General features: G+C 33.5%; 1 protein-coding gene across 4 annotated transcripts in view; it reads left to right on the top strand.

The window, feature by feature from the left end:
- Positions 1-20,268, top strand: part of LOC106790933 (putative polypeptide N-acetylgalactosaminyltransferase 9) — a 174,376-nt gene that overhangs the window by 107,804 nt on the left and 46,304 nt on the right. For all 4 annotated transcript variants that reach the window (XM_014756209.1, XM_014756212.1, XM_014756211.1 and 1 more), the window contains exons 3-4: positions 13,345-14,107; positions 14,861-15,059. In XM_014756209.1, the coding sequence (XP_014611695.1) occupies positions 13,852-14,107; positions 14,861-15,059 (455 nt within the window). In that variant the 5' untranslated portion in view covers positions 13,345-13,851. The remainder of the gene's footprint in view (positions 1-13,344; positions 14,108-14,860; positions 15,060-20,268) is intronic.

The raw sequence follows: 20,268 nt of genomic DNA, 5'->3' as shown, positions 1-20,268 counted from the left end.
CTCATTTTTTTTTCTTCTTTCTTTCAATAATGTCATTTATATTATTGAAAAAAAAAACAAAACACTATTCCGTTGTCATTTTAACGCACTTAAGCGGGTAGTATTAAATTATCCTTTGAACCCTTTATTTTGCGAATTATTTCTTGTGAAAAAGAACCCGTATAATAATTTAAATCCAAATAAAATGAAAGCAAGAAAACGAATACCTGTGTGTATGTACGTATACATTTTTTTATAGAACCACGAGTCGTCCGGAAAACGATAACTTCTATAATACTAACGTCGTTAAGTATACAATTTAATTTGTCATCTTCGAGGAAAAAGTTGAAACTTCCATTTTTCTTCGTTTTTAAAATGACAGGGAAATTGTTAGGATTGAGAGTAACGATCGTGGTGGTAGTATACCTGGGAGGTACGTAAAAACGCATAACACTCATGCTTTTTTCACGTTATTTTATTGTCATTCTTAGTAGAAAAGGTTTTTCTCCTAACGATTTCCGAGTTTAATATAAAACGTACGAGCGCTTTCAAAAAGCTTTTGAAAATCTTTATAAAAGGGTTACAGAATAAGTGACTCTTTCATTTACGTACAAATATTTCTTAATATCAAACAATTTTTCTTTTTTTTCTTTTTCCCTGTAAACGTAGAATTTCAATTCTTACCTAATGCATATGCTATTGTAAATTTTTCAAAGATAACGAATAATCTATTCAAGAAAATTATATATATATTTATAAATTATAATATATTAAGCTAGCTATATATAGTATGCATGAAAATAAGAATAAAATTTTACATAAACATAGGTCATTTAAAGTTTCATAAAAAAGAAAAAGAAAAGAAGAATTAGAGAACCGTTAATAAATCCATAGAAAATATGTTTTTTATGTAAACAAGGAGGAAAAATTTGTTGATATTAAACAAATCAAAATTAAAAATTTTAATTAACAATTATAAATTATGATTCAGCTTAATATAAAATAATAAATTTGTACATCAAATTTATGATTCTCATAACAGAGACGTGAATAGTTGTTTGCGGATAAATCTCTAACAATTTTAAAAAGTTGAGAAAAGAAAAAACTAGAGAGAAAAATCCAGAGGGAGAGAGAGAGAAAGAGAATGAGAGAGAAAAGTTTCGTACGGTATCGATGGAGAAGTTCTTGTTTTTTTTTTTCTTCTTTTTCATTGTGTGAAAACACGAAGCACAGCCTGAAGGTACTTACACGTGTGCTTAGCCCCGTGTAAACGTTAGATCCTTCCTCTTTTCTTGGTTTTTACCCTCGTAGAAACGTCAGCGCAACAATGGTCGCCAACTATACGGCGTTCTTCTCTGCACGTTCTCTCGCACGGACGCGCCTTTTACACATTTCTATGTTCACGTATATGTATACAGTGTGTGTATATACACACACACATACCAACGTCCGAGATACCGAGTATTCCTTACAACCCGGAATTCAGTCTCTGCGTATCTGTCATGTCAACGTTTATTTTCGCGATCTTATATTCTTTTTATCTCTCTCTCTCTCTCTCTCTCTCTCTCTCTCTCTCGCTCTCTCTCTCTCTCGCTCTCTCTCTCTCTCTCGCTCTCTCTTGGGTTCTCTTTTTCTTATTCTCTCCTTTTTTCGTTCCTTTCAACGAACTAGAGTATATCGGTCTTTTTCTTTTCGCTGGCAAGGCAATCTGAACTCTGTCGCATGGACCTTTCTTATCACGGAATCGACGTTGAGCCGAAAAAAATGATATTCGGAGATAAGAAAGGGGTCGTTTCTCTATTCCGTATTTCAATAGATTCCGAATGGATGGGGCTCGTCCAGAATCATTGAAGAAATCTCCGATTCTGATGTTGGGGAGGGGAGGGGGAGAGTCGACCGAAAGTATGATGAAAAATGAAGACAAATGGTTTTTTTTTTCTTTTTTCTTTTTACGGCGTACCTACGTTTCTTTTTTTCCCTTTTCCTCCTATTTTTTCTGTTTCTTTTTTTTATTTTTAGATGGTTAGATTTGAGAGATATATTATAAAAAGAAAAAGTAAAGAATGGTAGAGAAGAAAGATGAAAGAGTTGGATAAAGTTTCTTCATCTCGTAGAGATATCGCGAATTATTAATATTTCGCGATTTACATAGTGAGAGAGACCTTTCGATTCGAAAAACGGACAACGTTCGGAGAACAAATCGCAAAGTGGAACATCCAGGTTGAGCATTCAGTCCTGAGTATAGTTCGGCGAAACTACAATGGCTGAGTTTTCGTGGAAGCGACTTTGTTAACGGAACGGTCATCTCTCGTTCCAAAGTTATTATATGTTTCGCGTCGTTTTAACCTAAGTGTTATGAATAATTCGATGGTCAAACCGAATGTCGGGAAATTAATCGAGATTTCGTGCTAACCAACTTTGACAAAATAAAGATATTTTTCATTTTTTTATTTTTTCTTTATCCAGTTTTTTTTTTATTGTGACATTTAATTATAATAATTAGTCAATTAATAAATATACATCTTGAAATACGTGAACCGGGTTATGCATTAAACAGAACAAGTAATTAACACGCTTTATTAATTTTTCACTATGAACCATTATGCGTTTCATTTATCATTGCGACAGCAAGAAAATGCCTTGGTCTTTTAATGAATTGTGAAACTTAAATGAAGGGATATTTCATTGGTATAATTAATTGTTTACAAGGTAATACACATGTTCTTTCAACAGATAACACCGATAAGACAATTTTGTTTAAAAATAATTTATGATGATTAATCATTTTATTCATAACTTATTGTTAGAGTTCATATTAGAAAATAATTTCATTAATCGATACTGAAAGAAAAATATTATCATTTACCATACAGAGAGAGAGAGAGAGAAATATTCATTTGTAAAATGATGATTACATAATAATATAAATAATAATAATAATAATCGATTAATTATTTCTTTTTTGTACAGGTATTATATATTTTATTCGGTGAAATAATTTCGTTGGAAATAAATGCGTTGTTGAAATGGCTTCCGGTTTTGTTCGTAAAACGAATTTGAAACCGATTCCGAAGCCTTACCTACCCTTCAAAGGTACTTCTTAGAGCGTAAATGTAGGAGAAAGAGAGGAAGAAGGTTAGGAAAATAGCAGACGATATCAATCGACGTAGCTGGAGGATATATGCTAGCACTAACACTCGCAATTGATATTCGTCGATCTTTTCCCTCGCATTTTCACCATAAAACGAACTCTTCTTGAGAAGAAGGTTCTTCTCTTCGTGGTGATGTGGCATGGTGGCGAACTTCGCGAATCCGATTTGAACTTCCAATCACGTTTGTGTCTGCTACGGTCTCGCGAGTAATCAGAGCGGTTTTACTCTCTTCTCCCTTGACGCATCACTTACGTTTCGTTTCTCTTTCTCATTCTCTCTCTCTGACTTGTTGTCTTTCTTTGTTGGTTATAACCATTTGTTTTATTTCCTCTAATTTATTTCCTTTCTACTATCTAAACAGATCAAGAATATCGAACAATTCGAGTAAGAAACTTATTTACACAGTATTTACATTGCTATTACAATTCACGTGAATTTGTTTAATTTATCATTTTGACGAAATAAAATCTAACGAAGATATCATTTTTCATAGAGAAAAATAATGATTAATTTTCTGTATTAATGAAAATGAAACGTTTACGCGAATAATTTCGATATCTATTAATAAAAATATTTGTGTCTTTTGCTGTTTTTTGATTAAATTTAATTAATTGATAATACATTATTAAATTAGAAGGATTTTCATAGGATAAAAACGTTGGATTTACTTATACGAATGAAACTTTCGTGTTCGTTTTGTTTTCGAGTACGATCTTCGAAATATAGGAAAAAATTAACGACGGCGAAATTAAAATGTTTCTCAATTTTTGTCGTACGTTACGCGAATCGATTTCACCAAGGATAATTTACAACGCGAGAGAGAGACTATTTCTCGTAAAGGATATGTAATCTCCTAGTGAGGATCATTTCAGGTGTTATCTCGAACAGGTCATCTCTCTGGTCGCGCAATTCCTGCGACCAATTTCGCTGGTTATTACGATCACCGAAACATTATCTCTCGGTGTTAATTGGATCAGTACAATAAACATAGCGTGTAAGTTCTAGAAACCTTGTATACCTCACCCTCTCTCGGAATCCGTGCCTCAGGTATCAAACTGTGTAACATGTTGCTAACACGTATCAGCCAAATCTCTTCCTTTAACAATAATCACGGATAGGATGTTGAATCGATTTTTTTTTCTTTTAGCACAAACGCATCTAGTTTAATTCTCCATTGACGTTTCTATTATTTTATTGCTTTTTATTAGACACATTTTTTACCATCCAATTCTTTTCTCTCTATTATCATTTTCAATATCGTAGAGTAAAATAATATAAAAAATAAAATATCGTGTATACCATGAATCTCATATCGATATATATTTTACCATTAGTGTAATTTAAAATAAGATTATTCGTATATACGTGTACACTACGATTGTATTGTGTCCAACTTTATATCGAATTTTCTATTAAATTCATATTATTTTTCATTTTCTCTTTCCCTTTCTCTATTATCGAGACTTGCTGAAGCTCGTGAAAGTAAATTATGTCTCTCGCTCACTCTCTCTATCTATCTTTTTATCTATATTTCTCTTCGTTGAATTAAATCCTACAATTAAGATCAAAATTTGATCTAATCTCCTTTCACAATTTTAACTAGATGTATATTAAATCTGATATATACTTTCATGAATCTATTATATCAAGTCGTTGTAGTCCTCCTTCTCAGAATATTTGACATTTTGGTGTTAATGTATTTTAGTCGTAAAAAGAAAAAAAAAAAATAATAATCGTCGCTTAATTTTTCGTCTCGCTGAAAATAGAAAAAAAGGTTGGCATTTCGAAGAGCTGTGAAATCGAGCGCATGAATCGCGCCACAGGCATGAATTTGATTAACCGTCGGTGTGCTCGCGCATTCTCGTCCGAGGTGCCCGTTTAAACCCTTCCGGGTACAAGTTTCTACGAGCTACACAATATCCCCTTCGACGCGCGTGTCGCCTCTCGGAAATGGGGTGTGAGTGAGAATTCTAACCCCGACTGGGGCTAGTTTGCGGACTATGTGTCGGTGACCTGTTTGAGAGACCATTTACCTGCCCATTTACTTGCACACCTTCGAACTTTGCCAATTTTCTCTTTCTCTCTCTCTCTCTGTCTCTGAGATATATGATTTAGACCTCTTTCATAATTATGCCCACAATCGCAATAAATATTGTTAAACTCGAAATCGTTTTATTTCTACCCATTGATAATATTTTTTATAATAATAGAAAAAGAGAGAAATAAAAAGGAACAAAAAAAACTACTGTACTCGGTGTGTGCGAGCGAAAAACATGATTCGTCGTTCGTTCTCGTGGAAAAACAAGATGTAAAGTTGAGAGAAGAGGGGCGGATGGTGGAGCCGGGGCGGGAGGGTTAAAAAGGCAAGTTTCGAGAGAAGGTAAGGTAAGTCTCTGAAGTCACGTAACGACGTTTCGTCGGAGTCATACGCTGGCTTCTCAACCTCTGGTTGAATCGAAACTCCGTCGAGCAAAAGCAAGCAGGTGTTAATTTTAAATTCGAATCTTTTTTTTGCCGATCGCGAAATAAAAACAAAAAAAAGAAGAAAATAAAGTAAATCTCATTTCCAATTTCCATTTATTATTCTATCGCTGTCAAACACTTCCCCCATCCACGTTTATTTCGAACTTTCATTTAAAGATTCTCATCCAATTAAAGGAATTATTTTTTAATATGAAACGAAAGAAACACGTGAATCTCAGCTGTTAATTATTCCTAAAAAATCAATAACATTTAAATTCATTCCACCGTTCGTCAATCTATCTGAAAATAAAAATAAACACGTTGGAAAATAATTCATTGTCGTTGTACATGTGGACAAAAAAGAGTCCACCTTCTCGTTAACTTTAATTTTGATTACCTATATAATTAGGTATAATTATAGAAAATTATTAGGTCCTCTAATTATAGGAAAGATGTCTATTTATTTCTTCTTCTCTTCTTCTTCTTTTTGTTTTCTATTTTTGTGGCGAAAAACGGAAAGTGACACGTATGTTAACTGGGCGAATTGGAAAACGTTTATCCCATCGGATGGTAAAGCGAATAATAGAAGAGCGTCCAAGTATCGTAAAGGGTTGGGTAGGTACTACTTATTTGGCGAGATTCCAAGGACATACGGTACGCTTGAACGGAATGTCCATTACTCCATTAGCGGGTCACCCTGTTAACTCTTTATCGCTTCTCTACTATATGAGCTTAGTGCTTTCCATCGTCGGTAGGAAAACTTAATGCTTCACATTTCGTATCTCGGATTACCGTAAAATCGTTTCGATGTCTGTGTGTTCCATGGGTTGAAGGGGAAAATATATATATATATATATATATTTGATAGAGAAAGCAAAATGGAAGTATTAGATATAACGTGTTCTCTCACGGTAAGTTTTCACGGCTATTTTCCTACAATTTTAGACGTTATATATATATATAGAAAGAGAGAGAGATAATGTGTATAAGTGTATTATTCGGATAATTAAGAAGTAAAATATTTGATTTATTTATTGGTTTTTTTTGCAACGATTTCATTTGAAACCTCTAATGATATTATATATTATAGTTTAATTAAATTTTATAAAGAATGATTTAGTTTATTTTTTTTTCATAAGATAAGATGTATTTATTCAACTCACAAAAGAAAGAGCGTTGACTTTTATCGAATCAAAAAATGATTATTTTCAAAGCAAAATTAAAATTAAGATTATTATGCTTTCTTTCTCATTTGATTTGATTTGATTTGATTTTATATTTATTTTTCGTTTAAAATCGCGCTTTAAATTAGGCGGAATATATTTTTATTCCTTTTTCCTTCAACGTTCTTTTATTATATCCCGACGAAATTGATTCGTCGGGCTTTGATAGTAAATTCTTTTTGAGAAAAATGAAAGCGTGGTGATCCGTATCCGATGGATGTGGTAACGAGTAATAAAAAGAAGAGACTCTAAGATTATTAGTATTATTACAGTGTATCTCGTAAACGCTTGTGGTTGCAATTTTGTGCATCGATGAGCTGGCAAATTTCTCACCAGCAAACACATTTTCTATGCCACGATGACTGCTTCGAGAAACGGTTAGTTGGTAACGCTCAAGAGAATCTTCATCACCGGGTTTTCAACGCGTCTTTTTCGTTTAATATCTTTTACCATAATTTGCATGAATATTTTGACTATAATAATGAAATACTTACCGATACTATATAGTATTATCACGAAAAGTTTACATAGAAATATATTCAATATTTTACGATGTATATGTTATTCAAATATTAATTATTAAATAAGTAAAATATTTTTGTATTATTTAAATACTAGACGAATTTTTATATAAAATCGTGGCAAATACAATATTAATATTTTTCTTTCCATCGCGAACGTCGTCTCGGTGATGACAAAATAATAATAATAATAAAAAAAAGAAGGAGAAAAGATAAAATAATTCTGGAATAAAAGTCATATAAAAGAGAAATATATTTTCTAAGCAATGTGACATATATGAAAGAAAAGAAAGCTTTTCATGTATCTTGTATACTACGAACGTGCACTTTAGAACGAATGCAAACAAGAAAATCGAATCTCGCGAGATTCGCGGAAATATAAAAAGGATCTATTAAGAGGTTCGATCTCGTCCTCTCAATCGAGTATTTCATCGAACCGAAACGAGTACGATTGGTCGCATCAAGAAAGCCTTACTTTTCCGGCAATACGTAGTGAAGCCTTCAGTTGAAAGTGTCGCCGATAGTAATGGCTCCTAAAAGGGAAGCGTGCTACTTGGCCACGTACGAGTTTCTCAAAGAGAGTGCACCTCCTTCGGTACTAACGTTTCTTCGATAGCCCCTACCATTTTATTTCTTTCTTTCTTCCATCCTTCCTATGTCTCTTTCTTTATTTCTTATCCTTTTTGTCTCAACTTACTCGAGACAACAATGTATGCACACCACTCGTCCGTAAATGGAGCTTCTCCTGCAGTTCGACGGAAATGAGAATAAAAGCTTCGAGAACTAGAAGCCTTAACTACAATTTTTCTTTTTCTTTTTTTTTCTTTATTATACTATAGTTTTGCTTAAAAATGAAGATTTTAACGAACTAATTTTGTACTACTTTTTTTTCGAGTTACTTTTACACGTAGAATCATATAGAAGATATATATATATATATAAATAATGTAGAATATTTTAGTGGGAAACATCGATTGCCATAAAAATATACGTTAAAGTATATATATATTCTCTCTTTTCAAAAATCCGATTACTTTTCATGTAAACGAAATACATAGACATTTTCGTTGACTCCGTTATGATACGAGACACAGAAATAAGCTTCCTCTCTCTCTATCTCTCCTTATTTCCTTCCATTTTACCAAGCTTTTCAGATTTTGGAATGTTTCGAGATGCCGACTGCGTAGAAGCTACTAAATAACCTATAAGTATATCCTTTCATCGTTCGGTTTTTACTCGGAAATTCGGTTCTTCTCTCTACCAGCAGTAACACTCTTAACTCCTTTTCGTATAGCTTCGAATTGCAGAGAAGCGATTTTCTCCATTTTCCTGCTAGGGCAAGGTAAGGTAAGAGAGAAGTTGGTGAAAATTGACGGTACTCGGTGCGAAAGCGAATTCCAACTTCTTTACTTCGGCTAACGCTTTCTCTCGTACTACGTATGAAACTAAAGCCTCCTCTGGTATCTTCCTCTTCTTCTCTTCTCTTCTCTTCTCTTCTCTTCTCAATTCGAAGCCTTTGTATAATACGAAAGTGAGAAAGTTTCTAGCTCGTTTGCAGTATATTATCCGGATAGAAGAATCGCGATACTTTCGTGAAATCGATAAAAATAAAAGAAGAAAACAGAAATAGATAGACGGTAGAGAATAAAGTAGACAAAATTAAGAATTATTTGAATAAAAAAGGGCTAAACGAAAAAAATGCCATTTATATTTAAATCGATACACGACTGTTGTACACAGGACTAAAACTTTTATTGTCAGATTATAATCCGTCGGAAGATTCGAAAGTCGAAATTAATATTATCATTAACGCGTAATGTATAGTAAATCAAATTATATTTATTAAGTAACCATCAAAAAGAAGAAGAAGAAGATGAAAATTCTATCTTACGTAATATTACGTGATAAAATTCATATTAACGCACAGTTTAATTCGTTGATCCTCGCTATAAGCTTAACGAAGCATTAAACAAATAACGTTTCCGTTACACACTGTCCGAGTTCGCTCGGTTTAAATTCAATTATGAACGATAAAAGACTCGGAAAAAATGGAACGTGTTTTAAAGTTTGTCTCCTTTTCCTTTTCTCTTTTTATCCTTTTTTTTTTCTTTTTTCCTTTCGTTTCTTTTCTTTTCTTTTATTTTCCTTTCCTTTGTTTTTCCTGTCCGTATCTTTCTTGGTACCTGTCCAATTTCGTTTAGAGTAAAAACCAATGACGTTTATGGGATATTTCTCAACGTGTGAGAGAAAATTTCAAAGAGAGAGAGAGAGAAAGAGAGGAACGATTCTGAAAGAGGAAGATCTTTTCTCGTGGAAAAGCGTCTACTCCCATTGTTCATTTTTTATCCATTCGAGAGAGAGTTGAGTTATGATCGCGAGACGGGATACGGAAAGATGAAACACGAAGGAATAAACTCTGGTAAGAATCTTGAATGATGAGACAATGTTTACGAGTATATTTATGTATATAAAAGGTGACAGTTTTTTTTTTGGTTTAATTATTATTACAAGCAACATGAAACTTTTCTATCTGTCTCTACTTAATATGGTTGTTTAATTTACAAATTTTACACATTTTTTATCGTATCTAATCAAAATTGTGTTTTTAAAATTACTTGTACTAATACTATTATTATTATTATTATTATTATTATTATTATTATTATTATTATTATTATTATTATTATTATTATTAATCGATACAAATCGTAGTTGTGCGTGAAATGGTTCATTCGTCAAATTAAATCGCATGAGATATATTCAAATGATCATTCCCGTTATAATATCGATCTACCTAAGTCTTGGATTTTACATTTTACAGACGATCATTTATCAACTTCCGTATCGGTAGTATCGTTAACGACTGAAACTAATGGATCGAACGTTAAAGATATTTCAACTCGAACAGATTAGTTCGCGTTTTTCTCCTCCTTCTACCATTAATGCAAGTTATTATGTAAAGTTATTTATGATGTCAATGTGTTATCAGTGAAGAGATTTCTATCGTATTATAATTAGTGATCGTTTTAACTATCTTATTAAACGTTCGAATACAGATAACTGGTTCAATCGAATTCGTTTAAACAATAATTTTTAAGTTTAATAATATCATGATCAGAAAAATTACATTATTTATTAGACATATTGCATTTATGGGGAATATGTGTATCTAATATATAACAAAAAACAAGGTTAAAAAATTATTCGCATATTATTGTGTTTAGTAGAAAGTTTTTATTTGAATGCAAAATTGATACGAAAAAATATTTCGAATCGATTAATAATTGCATTAGAAAAAAATAATATGCTCGTTATATTAAAAACTCGAGTTATTCGAAAAATTTACTCATAATTACAGAAACTCGACGTACTTGGACTTTTAATTTGATCGTAACATTGTCAGACAAATGTTGGACGAGGTTCGTTTGGTCTCATTTATGCGAGAAAAAACGCTATAGAATGTTGTCGGCTCTTAGATTATTCTTTTTTGTATTACGCTCATTTTACCTTAGCTCTCTTGGTCGTAAGATAGAGTCGACGAGATTAAATTTTTAACTTCCTTATAAGCCATGGGGAAACTGCAACTGCAGCTGCAATGAAGCGCGCTTTAATTATATTTACCTAAAGTCGTAAATAATTTTATCGGTATAACTTAATGATCATATATAACCAGTTAACTTCCAAACTTGATCGCCAAACGCATGATTATTATAGTAAACTTCATAAATATATATATATATATATACTTGTAATAAATCTTCTATGAATTAATCATAAAATATACCTCCAGCGATATATCGTACGAAAAATTCTTCATTACACTTTTTCCGCGCGATTAGGGCAACGCATAATTACATTATAATTTTAAATATTTCGTTTTCAATTAGATGATATCTGTAAAAATGCAATATTTTATCATATTTATTATTATTATTATTTAAAAATAAAAGGGAATACATACAGTATTTTTATTTTAAAACTTGCCAAATAGCCGAATAACTTTTTTGATTTTAAGTAATGTTGATTTTGAAAACAAAAAACATGTAAATTTAGATATCGAAGGGGGAATTTTAAAGCAAATATTGATCAAATTTCAAATTCTATCCATAAGGGGATAACCACTTTAGCTAACCCTACTTTGAAATTTTAAATAGCACCTCCCTATCTCGTAATACATAATCTTAACGGTAAAGAAAATCCACGTCTAACCGCGTCAACAGAGATTCTATCGGCAAAAATGATTTAAAATCAAAACTAAAAATGATTTATTTTCAGTATTCATTGTAAATACACTGTCCGCATCATAAAAGTGTTCGCTTTTTTCTACACATTTACATTACATTTATATATTTATTTCGCTATATATAAACTGAAGATATTCTATTCTTACTAATTAAAATAAATTATATTTTACTTGAGGTATGTGTTTAGATAAAACTATGTTAGGGTACAAATAATTTTTTTAAATAATTATTTATTATAGGAATATTTTTTTAATGTACACTCGCGATATCCCATGAAAATGATTTCAGAAGTAGTGGCCCAATCATAAAGGTCATAAATTTTTATGCCACAATTGAATTTCATTTTCTATTAAATTCTATTCTCTTACCCTACATCATTAAAACATGTTTTCAATCATTCTTATCGATGGCATTGTTGCACTTTTCGTGTCGCGTTTGAAATTGTTTGTGCCCGGTGTACGGTTGTCTCGTATCTTTCCAGTCATTTCCCGCAAGCCTTTACCGATCGATATTTTCCTGTTTCTCCTTCACCCCCGCCCCATAAAACCTTTCACTTTTCGTCTCGTTCTTGAAAATTTTCAATACTCTTTTAAAAGAAATTTTACTTTGAATATTCACTTAAATAAACGTTTATGTTATGTTCAGTTATTAATTAAAAAAAAAAAAAAAATACACGTTGCTTCTTCCAAAATTAGCAATCTTTTCGTAACGTAATATGACGACCTTGGTCTTTTGAATCGAGATTTTGATTGAGATATTTGATCTTTTGAATTGAGATACTGTTTAAAAGTGATGAATAGCGATAACAGACTTGGAGCTATCGCGAAACTTAATAAACTTCATTTAAAACGATCGACCAATCTCGTCCAACTTTATATTGCGTTGGATAACATTAAACGTCTATATTATTACGATATTAAAGAGAGAGAGAGAGAGAGAGAGAGAGAGAGAGAGAGAGAGAGAGAGAGAGGGAGGGAGGGAGAGTAGTGCGATGAGCTCATACAGGATAATTTACTTTCCGTGATGATATTACATTTTTATTCGGTAGTGACCGCACGTTCGATCTGCATCGCATTACGATTAACGAGCAATTAAAATCGCAAAAATAAAAGCGATAACATATGCACGTAGGTATATATAGACAGGGTGTCCCACATAACTCTAGTCACGATTTTTCAAGTACCTGAAAAAAGAAAATACTTTTAACAAAAGTTGATCTGTTTTTGATTGATCCATAGGTCATAGTATACTATATCGTTGAATTCCTAATAATGTGAGCTGTAATACAGTAAAGTCAAAAATACTAAGTGCCATTTAAAAAAATAAAGGTAGCTTTAAAAAACATTAAACAAAAAATGTATTGCAATGTATAGCTAATCACAAACAGATCAACTTTTGTTTAAAGTATTTTTTTGTCAGGTTATCGCAAGTACTTGAAAAATCTTGACTAGAATTAGATGGGACACCCTGTATATATATATGCATGTATGAACGAACGAATGATCGAAAATATCGATGTAACCATTACTTAAGATTGTTTCACCGTGGATAATGTAACATGATTTTAACACGTTTGTGACTTATTTGATCGGAAGGTGATTTTTCTCGAGATCGTTTCGAAACGGATAATAATAACGATCGAGCAAAGCACATTATATTTCCTTTGAATTCTATCGAAACTATACATTGGTATCTACTAAAGTAACAAATGTTATTATTACAATCTAATAATATAATATAATATTACATTTATATTTTTCAGATGATCAAAATGCGGTGACGTTATTGAAGAAACATTACCAATACAAATACATATCATCGAAGTCATATACCTACATTGTGTGATCGAAATATTATTAAGATAGAAAAAAGAAATTGTATAATCGTGGTTCGTTGAACCGATTGATGCATATCATATATCGAGAAGAAGAAGAAGAAGAAGAAGAAGAAGAATTGAAAGTATTAGAAAGAATTAAAATCAACGATTTGGCCGATTTCAAGATCGGCGATGTAAAAAGTGCGATCGAATTAGTTTATTAAATCGTAGTTTACTGATATTGACGATAGGAAAGTAGTGAAGAACGAAATTTAGAAGGAAGAAATGTTGCTGAGGTAACACGCATAGAAACTCTTTGAGAATAGTAGCAGAGGAAGTTGCGAAAAGGGGAGTGATCATTGGAAGGAGGGGGAAAAAGAGAAAAAGGTTGGAGAGGAGGAAAGGTTAAAGAAAAGAAAAGGAGAAGGAGAAGGAGAAGGAAAGGGAAAAAGGATGGGCTTTCCAAGAAGAAGATCATTGTGGTTGAAGGTCGGAGTACTGGCGACGGCTGTTTGGATCACCGTGTGTTTCCTTTTGTACACGGAGGATCGTGCGGCTGCCGAAGCTGTACAGGGTTTGGCACCCTCTGGTGTCGCTGCACCACCGCAAGTGGCTAACGGTTTCGTGCCACCAGCGCTTCCTCTTAGAAAGGAGACGCAAGGAAACGCTCAGAGCAAAGCCAAACTTAATCAGGCTGGTCTCGAACAAGGTAAACCACCCCCGTTTTACTTTCATTTTATTCGCTATTTTTTTTCTACCTTCTTTCTCATTAAAATCTTTCAATGATAATAAAATCGATATAACAAATCTAACTAATATAACAACGTTTTCTCTTTTACTCTTTGATTAACTCATTTTAATCGTTTCACGACGTTGTTTGTCGCAATTTTTGTCTTCTCTCAATGATAATATCAGGGATATTAAATAGTAACTGCGCAAGGTCCGGGATTAAAGGAAGTACGTTAAGAATCTTTGATATTCCTGATGATGACTATAGAAAAAGAGACGGGAGACTAAGAGCAAAATAGAAAGAGAAAGAGAGAGTTAGTGAGTGAAGGAATGAGTGAGGCAAGTTCGCACCGGAGCGGGCAGTAAAGCAATTTGTCGTCGTCTTTATTGCCGCATCGTATACACGAGGGTCCAACTTGCCGGAATGGGATAAAATTATTTTCAGAAGGAGCAATAGCAATGCTACGTAGTCCTATTGGAGCAGCTTGCGTTTAGATACGCCTGAACAGTATGACGCCAGGCAAATAAAACTCAAGTTTATGCGAAAAAGCTCTCAGAAAGTATATGATATCTTTTTCTCTCTCTCTCTCTCTTTCTCTCTCTTACTTACTCACTCAGATACGATCGAATGGATATGAACGATTCTAAAAATTCGATTCCATTTTCTTCCAATTTGTTCATATTTTCTTTCGCAAGTTCCACTTACCGATTTGATGTTTTTTTTCATTGACAGGAGGAGGTGTTTTAGTTGCACCTCGTGATCCAGACTTCGCGGGACTCGGTGAGATGGGTAGACCAATCATATTACCAACTAACCTAACTGCGGAGATCAAAAAGCTGGTGGACGATGGGTGGATAAATAACGCTTTCAATCAATACGCTAGCGATCTTATTTCCGTGCATAGAACTTTACCCGATCCTCGTGACCAATGGTGAGTCATTAAACAATAAATAATAATAAACAATGACAATCTTGTGATTTCAGAAATATTTGACGAATGACATTTATGTTTAATCAAATTGCTTGTCACGTATATAAAAAAATCTGATTCTTTTTGCATAATTTTTTGTTTCTTTCCATGCATTAGATGCATTTTCTTGTTTTATTTTCTACCATCAAATAAATGAAAATGCAAAATCATTGACGTCAGTTGGCTTTCGATGTTCAAAGCTAAATGGATCGTGGGAATATCTAACAGTACAAACGCGCTAAGCCAACGTTGAAGTAACTGTTCTTCTCTTCTAAATAGCAAGAGAGAGAGAGAGAGAGAGAGAGAGAGAGAGAGAGAGAGAGAGAGAGAGAGAAAGAGAGAGAGAGAGAGAGAAAGAGAGAGCGATGAAGCATGCTGCACCGAAAGATATTGCTAGGAAGAGGTGCGCCATTTTTTGCGATTCGAGGGCTCATCTTGCCAGCGTGTCGACGATTATATGTTACATTGTGCACGCCCTTTCTCTTCTATCTCTATTTCTCTCTTCCTCTCTCTCTCTCTCTCTCTCTCTCTCTCTCTATCTCTCTGTGTTCGTGTATAAAGGTCTGACCGTGCAGCAACGCGGAAGAAACATCCCTAGAGGATTACAATTCCCTCGATCCTTAAAATTACTCAAACGGTGTTAACGATTATACAGTTTCAACGTACGTTTCGATAGTTTCGGGAAACGATGTTGCGTCATTGTTGTTGAAAAGAATTTCTAATAAAACGAAATACATTCATCAAATTTAATTCGTTAAAATTTTAATAATAATTTGCAATTTAACGTTTATTTTTTATTTCAAAAAATCTATTAAAATTGTTATATTTATCTTTTTGATGGATTGAAAAGTAAACGTCGAACACAGATGTAGAAGGGAGGACTTTGAGGAGAGATAAAAAAAGAATGATCTTCTTAAAATGAAACAATTTTCTAGATCATATTAGTTTCTTTAGAGACACGTGAGAGAAGACAAGAGAATTTTAACGAACAAGCTCGCAACTCTTGGGAAAATAGCGCGCGTATTTCGACTAGGACCGTAAATTTTCGGTAAAAGTTCGCAAGAATGGTCCGTTGAGAAGGGGCAGGGATAGGAAAGGTAGGTAGGTAGGTAGGTAGGTAGGTTGGTTGGTAGGTAGGTAGGTTGGTTGGTAGGTGTAGAAGAGTAGTAGCAGTCGGCAGTGGCGACACGGATGGTAACGTTACCATACAACGCAGTTTCCAACGCGAGCTCTCTGGAATTAAGCCCATGAATATTAATTACAATTTACATGATATTAACCGACATTATCAGGACAGGTGGGCAAAGTTTGCGGGCGCCTGTTGTTACTGACACTCGCAACCCACCGATGTTCTAACCGACTAAACGAGGGAAGGTGCAACCACACCTATACGTTACTGAACGTGTATACACTAGCGCGTGCTCACTTGGAAACAGGTGTTTCTAATTTAGCATGCCTGAAGTAGTCGTGGAAAAGCGATCGGTCCATTCTCTCTCTGACTATAGCGAATGGAAATTTCAATGGTTGTACTTGGAGGGATAATCTTTGTGAATTTCCAGGAAACTTCACACAGTTATATATACGAAGAAACTCCCTTAGAAATATGTTTCCCTGTCGTTTGTTATAATTTAACCTGTTGTATAATAAGAACAAGTTGGCAGTTCTCTTTGCTAAACTACGTGTCATCTTATTAAATTATATTTTCTCGACTTCCTAATTGCTTTACATAATAACACGACAATGGACATACCGAACGAAGAAAATAACACGATTTGCATAGATAAATTACAAGTTATATTGAAAATGAAAAACATCTTATAACGCAAATATCACTAATATCATTCCTACGTTATTGCATTATTCATAATAGTTATAATATAAAACGCAAGTCGTAAAATGAATTGTACACAACTCATATAGCTAGGCTAGCAAGCTAGCTGACGTATTCATATGGGGTATGTGTTAAAATTCTAACTCGTCTGTCTCCATGTAAACGCGTTCATGGCGGCAGTTTGCATCTCATTAGACAAAAGTTTCATCTTTGTCTCTCTCTTTTCTCTTTCTATTTTTCTTTCTCTCTCTCTCTCTCTCTCTCTCTCTCTCTTTCTCTCTCTCTTTCTTTCTCTCTCTCTCTCTCTCTCTCTTTCTTACTCTCTTTCTATCTCCTTTTCTTTTTCTTTTAAACTGTTCAACATGATTCGGTCTTTCTCTTCTAACCTTCTTCCCTTTTTGTAGTCTCTTTTCTTTTCCATCTGAGCTTCAAAGGGAAATTGGCAATGTCGTTTCTAGCAGCTACAGAAAAGCGGGTTAAGAAAGGTAGAAAAAGGTAGAAAAGGGAGAATACGGACGAGTTTAACGAGGAATTATGAGCAACGAGTCTGTGCCAACCTTCCTTCATCCACTTTCGCAATTTCTCCTACTGCTGATATCTCTAAAGTCTACTTGTTTCTCGTGTTACCTTTCCCTTGAAACACGGAATGATATGTCTTTATTAAAACTTTTGTATATTTATCATACCTCGAATTTTTGTTGTCCACGCTTAAACTGTTCATACACGACTCTAAATGATTCCATAAAAAAAGTACGCGAAAATATTGTTTTTCAAGATCGTTTATAATTGATTCTGCGTAAATCGTTCGTAGAAAAATATTTTCAATGTTATCGAGTTAGGTATTGTACTTTCAACGAAGATTCAATTCTAAAGGAAATAAAATCGAGTGTAGTAAAAACAGAAGAAGAAGAAGAATCATATAATAATAACTTTTACCTTTTATAAACCTCCATTCTAGTTTTCCTCATTGCGAATGGAACAAGTTGTTTACTTTGTACTTTGAACAATAGTCAGTCACCTTTTTGACGTAAGTATTTGCGTAGTTTACTTTTGAAAAGAAGAAAGGGCAGTTGCTCGTACCGGGTCGATAATTTAGTTGTCTCTTTGCCTGTCCTCTTTCTCTTTGCTCTTTAAGTTTACCAGAGAAGTTTACACTTTTAGACTTTTTGTGTTTGAAGTGAATTAAAATAATAAAACTTTTATCTTCGGGGAAGAAGATGCTTTGTTAAGAATTCTTTCGTACTCGTAAATTATTGTCCGCCTTCCTTCCTACCCTCCTTCCTTTTGGAATCCCATTTTAACGCTTCGTTTAAATGAATATCGAGATAACGAATTACGCTGATTTGACTTTTATCGTTTCGTTGTCAACTTCGTTGGTACCAAGTAAGTAGTAAGGTAAAATAAAAATCTGATTTCGTTTTTTATTTCTTTCTCTTTTTTCTTTTTCTCTTTCTCTTTCTTTTATTTTGCTCAGGAATGAACTAAAATGCACGAGCAGATTCGTAATTTAAATTCTTGCTCTGTGACATCGAATGGTTGGAAAACTCCTAAAAGGATAATGAAAAAATATGCTCGAGTTTTCATGATCTGACCGCTTGATATTCTTTCTTCTCGTCTTGACTACATATTTCACGCTGAGAAGTCGTTATATTTTAATTAAAAATCTATCATACTTTTCGCGTAATGGGAAAATATATACATATATATATATATATATATAAATCTTTTAATCAACGTTTATATCAACGCATTAAAAACTATTTTATCAAAGTTCATACACATAAACAACTTAATGGTTATTATTTTATGAACAAAATTAAAATATCAAACTTACTTATTATATTATTAATTGTTGGATTAGTTTTAGCGTTAAAACGTGCGCGGTTAAATGAATCAATAACCGATTTGGTGATCTATTTTGATACGTTTATGGAAATCGATTGATATCCTGTTTTAGATTTACTCGACAGGTTATTCCCATCAGAACAACAAAACTCTTAACAGCAATTCAAATGCAGTTTGACGGAGCTAGAAAATAGAAGCACGCAAACAGAAGCAGTTTGTTGTACGGTCGGTAAAAGTCAAGGAAGAATATCGCGAATATACCTTAGCCATAGTGAATTGTTGTTTGCACCAAGCAGACGGAATAAGTTGGCTAGTCTCTGCCAACGAACGAACGAGCGAATTTTAGCGAAAACTAGAATGAGAAAGAGAAATATATATATATATATATATACAGAGAGAAAGGGAAATAGATAGACCGTTGAAGTAAATCGCGGTACTCGAATGCAAAACGATCGGAGATGGTCGTGCAGTTTCCAACTGCACGGTGCATTCCAGGAATCCATTCTTGGTGCGAATATATTTCCCATTGTGCCGTCTTCTCGACTAGCTCACGTCTTCTTGTTCGTGGAAACGTTTGGTAAAAGGGTGTCACTTCGATGTAAATCTACTCTCGAATCGTTCAGGATATCTATTTTTGTTTTTATCGTTCGGCATTCATTTAAATTTGTTTTAGATCCTCGTACGATTTATTTATTTCAACGTTGTTTTCGCAAAATCTCTCAATTATCGTTGGATTTATATTTCGATTGAGCAGATATAATTTTATAATGCTGTACGATTGTGAATTGTTAAAAAAAAAATTAACGAAAGAAAAAAGATAATTGGAAACGAGGACGACGGATAAATAAATAATTTTTCATACGTTCGATTAAAGTAAACACACTCGTTGTTAGATAAATGGAAGAGTTATGATTAAGCGATCGAAGTGGAGTTTAACAAGAAAAACATTTTACGTTGAAGTATCATTATTATTATTATTATGAACAAATAGAAAAAGGATTGCTATTAATATAGAATCTGATCTCGTCGACGATCGTTGATAAGAAAGTTACACCGTACTTTCTCTATCTACCTACATCTCTAGTGATGTTTTAACGATGTACATATGTATTTGAGCATTACGTTTCTAGTTATAAGAAAGAGAGAGAGAGGGTATTTTCTAAAAAGAGGTCAAGAAGCACTCTAGGAAAGAGAATGAGAAATAGAAGGAGAAGGTTAGGTTGTAGGGTGTAGGGGAAAGAGCAGAAGGATCGATTACCGCTACCGTAGGTCGTGGGAACGCCAAAGTCAGGATTGTAAAGTTGAAGTGGCACGAACGGATCGTTGTTCATTGATATTTGCGGAGCTTTTATTAACTACAACTGACTGAAACATGAGGAAGTCATGCTATAATGCGCGAACGATACGAGATAGGGAGAACATAGGGGAGGAGTTGAAAATGATTACTGAAATAAGCTGGAAAATAGTCCGAATATGTAATTGTACGAAGGAACT

This window comes from Polistes canadensis, unplaced genomic scaffold (genome assembly GCF_001313835.1).
Source record: "Polistes canadensis isolate GaletaPanama2010 unplaced genomic scaffold, ASM131383v1 scaffold_271, whole genome shotgun sequence".
Taxonomy (NCBI): domain Eukaryota; kingdom Metazoa; phylum Arthropoda; class Insecta; order Hymenoptera; family Vespidae; genus Polistes; species Polistes canadensis.
The sequence above is the reverse complement of the archived record's forward strand: the minus strand, read 5'-3'. Positions and strand labels throughout refer to the sequence as shown.